This window comes from Canis aureus, chromosome 1 (genome assembly GCF_053574225.1).
Source record: "Canis aureus isolate CA01 chromosome 1, VMU_Caureus_v.1.0, whole genome shotgun sequence".
NCBI lineage: Eukaryota > Metazoa > Chordata > Mammalia > Carnivora > Canidae > Canis > Canis aureus.
This window is the reverse complement of record NC_135611.1, coordinates 94,268,072-94,282,015: the sequence shown is the minus strand read 5'-3', so window position 1 is coordinate 94,282,015 and position 13,944 is coordinate 94,268,072. Positions and strand designations below refer to the sequence as shown.

Below are 13,944 nucleotides of genomic sequence, written 5' to 3'. Positions count from 1 at the left end.
TAAGTGAAATAAGTCAGTCAAAAAAGGCAAATACCATATTCCTCACTCGTATGTGGAATTTAAGAAACAAAACAAATAAACATAGGGAAAAAAAGAGGCAAACCAATAAACAGATTCTTAACTGTAGAGAATAAACTGATGGTTACCAGAGGGGTGGTAGGTGGGGGGATGGGGGAAATATGTGATGGGGAATAAAGAATGCACTTGTGATGAGAAGCAGGTATTGTATGCAAGTGCTGAATTCCTAAATTGTACACCTGAAACTAAAAACAAAGAATACCAAAACCTCAAGATTGTCAAGACCATCTGCCTTTGTTAACAATGAATTTAACCTTGAAGTATTAGCTAATGATAGTAAATCATAGTTAACAAGGCATTAAAATATAATTAAATTTTTATTTCATCCTTTAAAAATGTCTATCTTTATACATTTATAGAATGTTCAATGCATTAGGCTAAACCATATGAAGTCAGTGTTGTTCAACTTCATTTACCTTTTAAAAATGTCAATTTCTTATGCTATATCCTTTTATCAGCATAAGAATATCCTTTCTAACTATACACACACACAAATACACACATATTAACTAACATGCTTTACTGATGGAGTAGGTCATCAAACACATGTGTAGACTCCTGGTTTACTAGATAGGGCACACACATGCTAATCGAATGGTCACATCAAGATCAAGAAAAGTTCACTGTAGTTTTGAAGTCAATATATAACTTCATACACACTCTGGAGGTATAAATACAGAAAGTAAAACCTGGTTGTTAGGGACACAGACTCCAGAACTAGATTACCTGAGTTCAGAACCTGGCTTTACCACTTAATAGCTGAGTAAACTTAGGTAAATTAGTTAATTTCTTTGGGTCTCAATTTTCTCCTTCATAAAATGAGAATAACACCACACACGTCATTGAATCTATGATGCCATCTACTAAAAGATGCACTTAGATCCAGAGATAGTAAAATGTGAAAAACCTGCATCTTAGACATAATGAATCCCTTACCCCATAGAGTCATTTGAGGATTAAATGAAGAGGATAGGCAAAATGCTTAGGACAGGTTCCTGGCACACAGTAAGTACTACATGGGTGTTAGTTACTATTATGATAACTACTAGAGCTGTTCCTCCTCCTCTTCTTACTGCTACCATGTAAGTGTACTCATGTACTCATGTACTCTTCAGAAAGTACTGACTATTCCTCATGAACAGACTTGGAAATAAAATTTCACATATTCAAACCTGTTCATCTTTCAAAATTGTTAGCCTCATCCTATTTGAGGAAATATTTCATTCATTCATTCATTCAAAAAATATTTTTTGTGTTCCCTTGTCAAACTTCTCTTATATGCCCAGTCCTGGGATCTAGCACTGAATAAAACAGACCAAAATCTCTGTCTTTGTGGAGTACATATTCAAGAAAGAGGAGAGAGATAATGAACAAAACAGGTGCATTCATATGTGTTAGATAGGCATGAAAAGCTTACGTGATACATTAGATGGGGAGGAATACTATAGAAAAAAATCTAAACAAGGCTGGTTGGTGAATCTAGGGGAGAGTTGGGGTTGGTAGGGAATGATAACAGTTAATCCTTGGCTCATATAAACAAATAAGCTTTGTCAGGAAAACTATGCAATACTTTGGTCTTTTAGTTGCCTAATCCCATTTATGGTCCTTGCTATTAGGTTAAATGATTAAGGAAAAACAACATTCTCAATTGAAAGTCAGATACCTGAGAGTATGTATGGTATTTAAACTGATAAACACGAAAGATGTAATAATACCCAGAGTGATAATAATAATTGAGTTAATCCAAAACTAAATTTGCATTTTAGTTTTGAAATGCTTCACCTATAAAACCCCATGGTGAGTAAACTCCCTGTGGGGAAGCTGTATTACCACGTTTGCAGTGATGGGAAGAGAAGCATTACTGTGAAATCATTTGCATATAGGGGCGGCTCAGGAATTGTACTTCCTTGAGTTGTTAAAGCTCATGCAAGAGGACCATTGCCACTGGTAACACTGCCTCAATGCAAGTGAAGCATGGTGGTGGCCTTTCTCTGGGGTAGTTCAACTCAACACCCAAGACCATTGTGTGCAGATGACAACAAGATGGATTGGGACTAGGATGCCAATTTAGTAATTTATAATATAAAATGGAATGGTCAAAACAAATCAGACCCTCAAGTCTGGCTGGTCATCTGCTTTGCTCTATCAGGAACCCCTTCTTGGAAAAAACATCAGTGCAAAAGGCAAAAGGTTTCCAACTGTGTTGAACCATAGCAAAATAAATCACAGATCAACAAAGGAAATTACAGAGCCCAGAGGACCAGAAAGAACACCCTTCCTTGCTACAGGACAGCTGTATGATTTTTTTTTTTCATAGTACTGATTTTCAGATTGAAGGCAGGCCAGGAATGCAAAGAACAATGAGTGATGACTGGATTCTGGTCACATACTAAAAGGTCATCATGTAAACAAAAGAAGCAGGCAGATAATCTCAAAACTATGGCTTGAGAGGGCAGGTATCAGCTCAGTATCAGAAAATAATTTCAAAACGCTATGGAAGGGAAGTCCAAGTGACAGAGCGTCATTGTGGAAAGTATGTGAGCAGAAGATCCCTTATGGGGATTTCTGTTTCTTGGGAGTTTGGACTAGCTGCTCTTACTTGGGATCCTTTCACCTTTCAATTCTATGAATCTTAACAGTAAAAGTAGAGGGGTCAGTGAAGGTGTTTTCCTTATCTAATGACAACACAAAACTTTGAACACAGGTGACCTGATGACATATTTGTGGGTCAGTACCTGGCAATTTGATACTCACAGTTCCTCTACAACACTCCAAGATAACAGTGGTGTAGATTTTCAAGATGAATATATGCCCAGTGAGCATAGTTTATACTGTCTCTGAAGAAGAATAGTTTCCTTTATGTTTGGTATTATTTTTTGCCTTTATAGATGACTTCAAGTCTTTTTGAATGTGAACCTCACAATGGGGTTTGTTTTTACTATATTTATTTGGAGTTGACAGAGTTATAAAGAAAGGAAAATGATGGCAGACTTAATCACATTTTAAAAAAAATTATAGTTGAATAAAAAAATTCCTGGAGGGACACACAAATAGTAGCTACTATCTTTATATGCCACAGAAGATGGGAGAAGTACACTCTGTAATTCATGTTATTCCCTTCCATGGTATCTGAATTATTTGCAAGTACACGTATTACTTTCATAATAATAAAAAAGTAGGGATCCCTGGGTGGCGCAGCGGTTTAGCGCCTGCCTTTGGCCCAGGGCGTGATCCTGGAGATCCGGGATCGAATCCCACGTCGGGCTCCCGGTGCATGGAGCCTGCTTCTCCCTCTGCCTATGTCTCTGCCTCTCTCTCTCTCTGTGTGTGACTATCATAAATAAATAAAAATTAAAAAAAAAAAGTAGAGACTAGGAATTTATTTTTAAGAGAACTGAATATACTGTGGAACATGGCCCCACCATGTCTGGCTCTGGATCTCCAGGGACTGCCATACAGGAAGTGTTTGAGAAATGCTCATTGGATGAGTGTGTGAATGAAAGGATGAGCAGATTACCACAGTGGAGAACAAGGTGGACTTCCAAGAAGAAAAAGTTCCCAGTACTGGGGTATGGTCTTAATAAAGATTGGGCCTCTTCACCTGCATTTACTCTTACCATGAACTTTCAAAGTAATCCGCTTGTAGTCAGCACCGCCATAGCCGATCAAGCAGCAGTAAACCCCTGCATCCTGCAATCTCACATCTGTGATCTGAAGCGCAGCCTTCCCCAAGAAGAGCTGGTCCTTCAATAGCTGAGCCCTCTGGCTGTAGCTGCTGTGCTGAACTTTCAGGTCTTCCTTTCCATTCACAAATTGAATAATTTTTTTATCCTCCATTTCCCAGTAGACGATTAGTGCAAACAAGTTTAACTGTTTTTCCACCGGGAATTTGCATTCCATTGTCACATTGCCACCATACTCTACCACATACAGGTCCTTAGAAACTGTGATCGTAAATGCTGAAGAGAAAGACAACCAAGCTTCAGAAGATGGTAAACTCCTCAAAAAACTTACATATTAAATGCAGGGTTTACAAACACTTTATCTGGTCACTTATATGATAATTATGTTTAAGGATTTACTTCCCTAAAATATCTATTTTATCTAGTGGCTTTGGAACATGTTTTGGAACCCTGGATCTCATCTCTAAGTTAGAATAATACGATCCACTATGGGGCACCTGAGTGGCTCAGTTGGTTAATCATTTGTGGCTCAGGTCATGATCTCTGGGTTCTGGGATAGAGCACCACATCACTGGGCTCCCTGCTCAGTGGGACGTCTGCCTCTCCCTCTTCCCCTCCCCTCCCCACTGCTCATGTGTGCTCTCTCTTTCAAATAAATAAAATTTAAAATAAATAAATAAATAAAATGCACTAAACAAGTTGCTGTTTCTTAACCAAATCATAAAAATACATTACTGTAGAAACATTACATGGTAATGGGGTACTTATAACCAGGAAGACTGTTTCATGTGGATATCCCCACAGTGTCCTTTGGTTAGACACCCTAGTTGCCTTCTATATAGTCTGAATGATCGATTCCAATAGTCCTCTCTTCTTATTGCCCTAAAACCCTTGATCAGCTGTCTGGCCAGAGGTATATGGGTATGGAGATTTAGGGAGGGTCTCAAGAGATAGTACTATGTTACCCTGACATTTTCTAACGCACACTATAATTCTACCATAGGATATCCACATTGGGAAAAGCCAGTCACAGAGCAAGGTGGAAAGAATGTTCCTGTTCTTGTTTAAAGTAAATGAATAAAAGTATACGCATGGACCATTTCCCCAGATAATTTCAGTAATTAGCCCTGGGAGATGGATAACAGGTAATGGATAAATAGATAATGGATTAATTTTCTTTCTTTCAGTTTGACCATAATCCCTATATATCTTTGTCCAGTGAAATGGGTTCATGAACTACAGAAGGAAAACGAATGATCTCTGTATAAAAAAAAATTACATCTATTTTAAATAATTATTTTAGTTTTTAACTTATGGTTAAAATATTTAAAATATAGAACCTAATGAAAGGGGGATTTGGTGTCTTACCTTTTAGCAAATGGCAGTAGGCCATGAATGTAAAGACACTAAACATTCTCATCGTTCTGAAGTGACCTAATTATGGAAAATGCAAAAAGAAAAATGTTTTATTTATTTATTTATTTATTTATTTATAAAGATTTTTTTAAATAATATTTTTTAAGATTTTATTTATTTATTCATGAGAGACACAGAGAGAGAGAGGCAAAGACACAAGCAAAGGGAGAAGCAGGCTCCATGCAGGGAGCCCAATGTGGGACTCGATCCCAGGACTCCAGGATCATGCCCTGGGCTGAAGGCAGGTGCTAAACTGCTGAGCCACCCAGGGATCCCCTAGAAAAGTGTTTTATTCAATAACTGAATACCCAGACATTATGGGTCTTGGCAGTTTTAAATGGAATATTCTGATAACCAGAAAATGACTGATTTATAAGTGTGGAAATGCAGTAGGGAGTTTAGAAGTTTAATACCCTTACTTAATATCCTACAGTCATAGAAAGCCAAAAGGAAGAAAGCTACAATGATGAGAATCTTTAAATGTAATTATAAGGCCTGAAAAAAACTTATACTGAACACTCAAAAGAGGCCAACAAGAAAATGGTGCACTAAAATTCTCAACTATTTCATGTTTCTTCTGCAGTGGAACTTATCTAGAAATCCAAACTTGCCCTGTGCAAAATTTCAAAGCAAGGACAATCTAACGTCCACATCTCCCAACTTTTAATACTTTTTCTTCCTTCCTAGTCCCTGAACACTTTCATCCTATTCTTAGCTACTGAAGCATTCCACATCACTATCTCAACCATGCCACTTCTCTCCCAGGTGCCATCCTTCAGAAATCTCCTCTTCTGTTCTTGGCTTATTGCAAATTATAAATTCTATTCTCTCAATAAATTGATTCTACTAGTAGTGGCAGTGAGAAGAAGCAGCTGTTGAATTTGACCAATTCATACTAAGATGTGAATGACTTATAGCCACTCTTTCTGCTTAGATTCTATTCTTCATTTTGTCATCCTACCTGAAATTCTACCAATTCTTTCATTCAGCAAACAATGATTGAACACTTCTGTCCCAGGCACTGTTTTAGGTACTAAGGACACAGCAGTGAACAAGAAAATCACTCTCATTTTGGACCTTATATTTAAGTAGGGAAATAAATAAGTAGAATGGAAAGAACCCTAGAAACTCAAACATCAGAGTTGAGGTAGAATAATGATATTTGATTACTTTTATGTTTTTCTTCATTATTAAAATAATATAAATACAACATAGAAAATGAGAAAAGAAGGGAAAAATCACCCACTATTCCATTACTTTAACCCAGGAAACATCTGCTAATGTCTAGAAATATTTTTGGTTCTCAAAATGCAGTGGAGTAGGGGTGAGGACCTCTACTCTCTAGTGGTAAAGGCAGGAATCCTGCTGCTGACCATCCTACAATGCACAGGACAGCCACCATAGCAGAGATATATCTAGGCCAAATTGTCAATAGTGCCAAGGTTGAGAAACTTTGCAGCCACTGTAAGCATTCCAGTATATATTTTTCTTCTAGTCTTTTCCCCTATGAATCTTTGCAGAAACCATTATAACCTTATCAGACATTTAACACTTTTTTTCATTTAATATTAAAATATAAATATTCTTCATTTTATTGAATAATATATTCATAAGTATTTTAGTGTTCCCATAATGTTTAGTTCCCCTATTGTTAGGTTTAAGATTGTTTCCAATTTTTAAAATACCATATATATTTGTGTATTCAGCAAACATCTGTTAAGTGCCTACTGTATGCCAGGCCACAGGCCAGGCCCTGACAACAGATTTCCCAAACTGGAATTGTGGATCGAGAAGAAAGAATATCTTCCTGGTTCCTGATATATGCAGATAATTGTTACATTGTATCTTCCACTGGGTATGATTAAAAAAAATTTTTTTCTAATTTGATTATTGAAGAGTTACAATTTGAATTTTTCATGGGTTTGTTGATTATCTTGGTTCTTTTGTAAATTACTTCTTCATTTTCTGGCCTTTTTATCTTACTAGTTTCTTATCAATCTGCATAAACCCTTCACATTCATATACATATATATGGGTAAAAATAAAAAATGATAAAGTAAGATCAAGTTGTCATCCTCTTGTCAGTGTTAGGTGCATAATTCTTACTTCTGTCCTTTCTCTCTGCCCTGTACATGGGGAACAGGGGCAGCATGGGAGCCTGTGAGACCATGAAGCCTGCTCGAAATAAGGCTGCAGAAGCTGTCTCCCTGCCCTTTCCTTGGGCCAGAGTAGATTACATCACAATTATAAAATACTGTGGTATTATAAACAGAAATCTAATTATGGGGCAAAAGGAAACTGAAGATACCCCTAACTCCAAGCAAAGAACTGTTGAATGAGACAAAGGGAAACAAAATCCACTCATGCGTTAAAACTAGTTTTGCCAATGTTTATGGCATACGCTGGTGGAGTTCCTATCCTTTAAAGAATCTGGTTGAAAATTTTAGGGGTAATAAAAGTTTACTGGAAGCTGATGGGTTAGAGCTGCTATTTCCCTAATTCCTCATGATACTACTTTTTTGAAGGTTCCTTTCCCTTGGAGTAAGGCTGTCATTAGTGGGGGGACAAAAATGTAGGCAGAGCCCATGTGAATAGCCATGGTCTTTAACCTATAATCCCCACATCAGGGCAGTTAGTATAAGACAACACTGATACCTTCAAGTAAGAAACTATGATGGTATGTCTGGATTCCCAGACAAGAGCATTCAAAGAGCAAGGAAATGTGAACTAGGGAAGAAGTTATGGTTCATTCAGGATGGGGAAGCAGGTTTGTCCCTGGGGAACCCAGTATAACACTAGGGAACTGAGAGTGTTTCTGTATCTCCCAAGAGTAACAAGGCAGGAGGAAAAGACAAGGAAAAGAATTGTATGCTTCCAGGTGGCTTCAAATCCCCACACCATTTCTACAGCTTCTTCTAGGACTACGCTTAACTACTGTCCTGTAACTACTGTCTACTCTCTTCAACTGAAAAAGGCTTATTTTTTTCTTTAGATTACCATCATTCTTAAAAACTGTGGGCAACTGTCCATGTAAACTGGCTCTTTCTTGAAGGTGATTTTCAATTTGTGTGAAAAGGCCTTTAAAATATTCAGACTCTTTGCCTAAGTAGTTAAACTTATAAGAGTTTATCTGAAGGAAATAATCAGTAATGTCCCAGAGATTTATAAGCAATCATGTCCACTGAGTGGCTAAGACACTTAACCACTGTAAATAATCTTTATGTCCAGCATGGGGTATTAATTTTGTCTACCCAGTACCATGCCATGCAGCCATTAAAAAAAAGAATATACACACACATATACTATCTAATCCATTGAAAATCACATAAGGTATTTTTGTAGGTGCAAAGCGGAACAGTGATACTTGAAGGGACTCCCTGTGTTATGAGACAAAGACAATGGTCTTCCTCCTTCAGGACTCCTGTAGGTCCTTAGGGCAGATAGAGCAAAGAGCTCAGGTTGGGGTATCCTGGCTCTTACTCACAATGGGAGAGCTTTAGGAGAGCTGGATGACACTCAGACCCTACTGCTAGAGAGCAACTGAGGGTGGACGAAGACCCCAGTGTCCGACCTCCAGCCTAGGAGTTTCCCTCTAGACCCAGCTACCTACCTCAGGACCATATTCACGAACGCACAGAAACACAGACTTACAAAATCATTATTAAGCAAAAACCGAGTCCCACCCCGCACTCCCCCTCCCCCCGGACGAAAGTCAAAAGTCCTAGCTGCTCCTATCAGCCTCTGCAGGTAACAGCTCTACTGCCCCATCAAACCACCGGCTTTCCCCCGGCGCTTCTCTCTCCATCCCACAGGAAAGGTCTACAGACCACCCGGAGACGGCCCAAGACGCCAACCAGTGGGCACCTGCCGGGGGAAGGATGCCCCCTACCTGCTGGCGGGGAGCTGGCGGCGGCCGGGCGGGAGGTGCTGCACGCGGTGTCGGGGCCGCTGGGCCTGCCGGCGCCGGGATGCTCGCTAATGAGGCGGCGGAGCCGGGGGGCGCGAGCTCCCCGCCCCCCCCCCGCCCGACACGCCTCCTCTGGGCCGGCTCCGCGGCCAGCCCCGCCCCCTCCGCCCGGCGCCCGACCTGCCCGACCTCCCCGACCTCGCGGCGCGCCCCCAGCCGGAACCGGCTCCCCTCGCCCGTCGGCGGGCCCGCTGGGAGCCCCGCCCCGCCCGCCCCGCCCCCCCGCCCAGCCCTGGAAAGCCGGGGAATTGGTGGATTCGGCGCCCCTGGGCGGGGGGGCGCGGGGAGACAGAGCGAAACCGAAAGTGAACTTGACATTCCGGCTTCTCGTAAATCAGCTTTTAAAGAGAAAAGCTCCAAGGAGAAAACAAACAACATGTCCTATTTTTAAAACAAAATTTTTAAAGTGAGCCAACGTCTGAATGAAATGAAGGTTTCGGACCGTCAGTTTCGTCTTTAGGATCTTAGGATCTGGACACTTTGAATCTGCCATCAGTGTCGTGCCCTCCCCCCCGGCTGATCAAGAGCTTTAGGATAATGAAACATCTTCACATAATCCGACATCATCCTACAGTATATACGAAATGACGGGCCCACAGGCTTTCGTTTTTATTCTAGAAAGTCAATGTGCCTATAATAGGAAATATATTTTTTAATACGTGGATTTTGAGGACTTCCTCAAAGTTCCTCGACATAATGAAACTTAAATTGCTTTGTCATTAAGGAACTTTCTATCACCGGTTACACCTTTTAAGAATGCTCTGGCTCCCCTGGGATCCAGATTAGGTGAACACATTTCAGATGAATATTAAGAAAACCCTTCTAATGATAACTCCAGCTCAATGGACCAGCAAAGGCAGAAACCAAGTGACCCACTGAGAAGGTGATGGCACAATTGACTTAAGCATTCCCCACTGCTGGACTTCTAGGTGTTTTCCTCTTTCTCCTTACTTCTTCTTCTCCTCCTCCTCCTCCTCCTTCTCTCTCTTTCTAATTTTAAATTGATAAAAACTCATCATGTCACTTGCCTGCTTATTCATTTCAGCTGCAATTCAAAATAATGCATAACAAATGAATATGGAGATGTCCATTGGTTTGACTATGGCATTTGCTTCCCAAGTAAGAATTTTCACATTCTCAGAATATCATATATATTTTTTTTTCTTAACTTGGAAAAATACTGAGGATGATACTGCCTTAAAAATCTGTAGAAGAGTATGAAATTCTGTTTAGTCTCAATAAAGCTGTAATAGACTTGGATTCAGCTGAGATATTCCCTCTTTCAAAACTCTCTCTCTTTTTTAAGATTTTATTTATTTATTTGAGGGGAGAGGAGAGAGCCTGAGCAAGGGGGAGAGGGAGAAAAAGACAACCCGCTCACCACCTGCAGCTTGGTCCAGGAACCCTGTGATCATGACATGAGCTGACGGCAGATGCTTAACTGACTGAGCCACCCAGGTTTACTCAAAAGAAGTCCCATCCTCAAAAGAGGGGCCGATACCAAGCCAAGTGGTGTAGCACTTCCTAGGGATGCTTGCCATAGGACGGCAAGAAAAAGAATTAAGATTGAGGTCTGGGTATGGTTTTTTTGTTGTCCCCAGGCAGCACAAAGACATATTGTGTCCTTGTGAAGAGCTGAAAAGAAAAGGGAATAGATAATAAAGTGGATCATTTTATTCACCAGAGTTCAGAGACTTAAGTATTATTTTTCAATATTTCTGCTGTCAGTTTATGTTTCCTTAGAAAGCTATTATATGCTTGGCCTGAACCATGTGAAGCCTTGGCTTTATTCACATTACACTCTGAAATATAATTGCCCCTTGCTCAGAAAAGCTTTCTTTGGCTTTGCTGTTCCCTTAAATTACTGTCTTCTCTGTTACTCCATTTCAATGGCAAACCTCAGGAAACTGTATCATAACTTTCTTTGACTATCAAATTAACAAAACAAAATGCAATAATTATAGTAAAGATTAATACAGTAATAGTAAAGCATGTAGCATTTTTTTACATGCTTAAAGGCACTGTCTTGGTAATTTACATATATTAACGCTTTTAAAATTTTATCCTATGAATTGGGTACTGTTATTGCTCCTATTTTAGAGATGTGGATACTGAGGCAAAGTGTTTAAGTAACTTGTTTAAGCTTCTTTCACAGTTAGGAAGTGGCACAGCCAAAATTCCAATCCAGGCACTCTGGCTCCAATATCTATACTTTTTTTTTTTTTAAGATTTTATTTATTCATGAGAGAGACAGCGAGAGAGAGGGGCAGAGACACAGGCAGAGAGAGAAGCAGACTCCACGCAGGGAGTCTGATGTGGGACTCAATCCTGGGACTCCAGGATCACGCCCTGGGCAGAAGGCAGGTGCTCAATCACTGAACCACCCAGACATCCTCAATATCTATACTCTTAACTACTATACAAATATGCAGCGATTTAGTATCCTCATTCACTACTGGTGGCACTGTGTATTTGTTCAACCTCAAAAAATGAAACAGAGTTGCCATATGACCCAGTAATTCTTCCATTTATACCCAAGAACTGAAACATATGGTGTGGGACCCAGGAAATTTAACAAAAATCCCCTACCCCTGGACAAGCGGAGCAGGACTGATTCCATTTTGTGCTACACCTGCCACCTCCTGTGTGACCCCCACATAACCTGCTTATTGCTTAAGGCGCTGCCCCACCCTAGTCAAGCCGCTGGGCACACCCTAATCAGAAATCGGCTCATAACAATGTAACCCTGCTTTGTGCCCACCAAAACTACGTGCCAATTCTGACCAAAGTAATAGGCCAGCTCACATGGATACTATAGGGTAAGATGTAATTCAATCATTCAATCGGCCACCTGTGTGTTGACAGACATGACTGTGCAACTTTCTGTGTATCCCATGGGCCACTGGCCCCTATAAAGCTGCTACGCCTCTTAGTCTCGGGGTCCAAGTCCCTGCTCCGCTGTGTCGGGTATACTTGGACCCAAGCTCGAGCTTGTAAATAAACCCTCCTGTGTTTGCATTGGTGTCGGCTCCTGGCTCCTCGGTGGTTTCTCGGATTCGCAATCTTGGGCACAACAATGGGACGCCTAGGTGGCTCAGCTGTAGAGCCTCTGGCTTAGGGCGTGATCCCGGGATCTGGGATTGAGTCCCACATTGGGCTCCTTGCAGGGAACCTCCTTCTCCCTCCACCTATGTCTCTGCTTCTCTCTCTGTGTCTCTCATAAATGAATAAATAAAATCTTTTAAAAAAACTCTGAAACATATGTACAAAAGTACACACTCATGTTCACAGCAGCATTACTCACAACAACACAAAGTGGTAATAAAATAAAATGTTCAACAATTTTGAATGGATAGACAAAATGTAGTTTATCCATGCCTTTGGCTTTTATTATTTTTTATCCATACATTTGAGTATTTTTTTTAATTTTTATTTATTTATGATAGTCACACACAGAGAGAGAGCAAGAGCAAGAGGCAGAGACATAGGCAGAGGGAGAAGCAGGCTCCATGCACCGGGAGCCCGACCTGGGATCGCGCCCTGGGCCAAAGGCAGGCGCCAAACCACTGGGCCACCCAGGGATCCCCATACATTTGAGTATTATTCAGCCATAGAAAGGTTTGAAGTACTGTTATATGCCACAACTTGAAGGAACCCTGAAAATTTTATGCAATGTTGAAGAAGCCAGGTGCAAAAGACCAAGATACTGTATGACTCTTTATGTGAAATGTCTAGAATAGGCAAATTTTCTTTCTTCAGGGACACCTGGTGGCTCAGCAGTTGAGCGTCTGCCTTTGGCTCAGGGCTTCATCCCGGGGTCTGGGATTGAGTCCCACATCAAGCTCTCTGCATGGAGCCTGCTTCTCCCTCTGCCTGTGTCTCTGCCTCTCTCTCTGTCTCTGTTTCTCATGAATGAATGAATGAATGAATGAATGAATGAATGAATAAATAAATAAACAAATAAATAATTTTTAAAAAATTTTCTTTCTTTAGAAAGAAAGAAAATCAGGGATTGCCAGGGGCTGGAGGAAGGAGAGAATGTACAAAGCTCAGTACAAATTGTGGTTCAAATTGTGCCCAAGCTACAAGTACACTCCATGCCTGAAGTGTGAATTTAAAATTTAGACTGTGTTCCCCACAGCATGGGGAACCATTCCAGAATAGCTTAATATGAAGGGCTAGCCTCAGCCCACACTGCGCAACCACTTGCTCTCCTTCACAGACTGAAGTTCTTGGCTAAACCTAGTTCCCAGAAAATGAAGAATTTCACACCCTTGTGAAAGCATCTCTGTTTTTTTTTTTTAATATTTTTTTTTTTTTATTCATGAGAGACACACACACACAGAGACAGAGACACCGGCAGAAGGAGAACCAGGCTCCCCACAAGGAGCCCGATGTGGGACTTGATTCCAGATCCCAGGATCATGCACTGAGCCAAAGGCAGACGCTCAACGGCTGAGCAACCCAAACATCCTAAAAGCATCTCTGTTAAAAAGAAATACTACTATGCATATCTTGAATTTTCAAAAACTTTGTTTTTTAAAAAACTACTTTATGGTATACAATGGTAAATAATTTTACTAAGTCCCAGGGGAGAGGACTTTCAATTATTTTACATCAGTTCTCTCTAATATGTTTATGTTTATACTATTTAACCCAATATTTACAATCAATATATATGAAGTTGGTCATCACAGTGTTATTGACAGTAGCAAAAAACAATCCATCAGTGAAAATTGTATACATACTTGCAGAAAATCATATACCTTTTAAAAATGGCACAAATGAATGCTATGTAAC

General features: G+C 40.3%; 1 protein-coding gene across 9 annotated transcripts in view; it reads right to left on the bottom strand.

Moving 5' to 3' along the window:
• Nucleotides 1-13,944, bottom strand: part of CD274 (CD274 molecule) — a 145,098-nt gene that overhangs the window by 11,143 nt on the left and 120,011 nt on the right. For 7 of the 9 annotated variants that reach the window (XM_077909416.1, XM_077909465.1, XM_077909448.1 and 4 more), the window contains 2 exons: nucleotides 5,130-5,195; nucleotides 3,696-4,037 (listed from right to left, as the gene is read on the bottom strand). In XM_077909416.1, coding sequence (XP_077765542.1) covers nucleotides 3,696-4,037; nucleotides 5,130-5,181 — 394 coding nt within the window. In that variant the 5' untranslated portion in view covers nucleotides 5,182-5,195. Of the gene's footprint in view, nucleotides 1-3,695; nucleotides 4,038-5,129; nucleotides 5,196-9,066; nucleotides 9,190-13,944 lie in introns of those variants that run through there. The other 2 variants (XM_077909405.1, XM_077909472.1) reach the window with 1 other exon arrangement.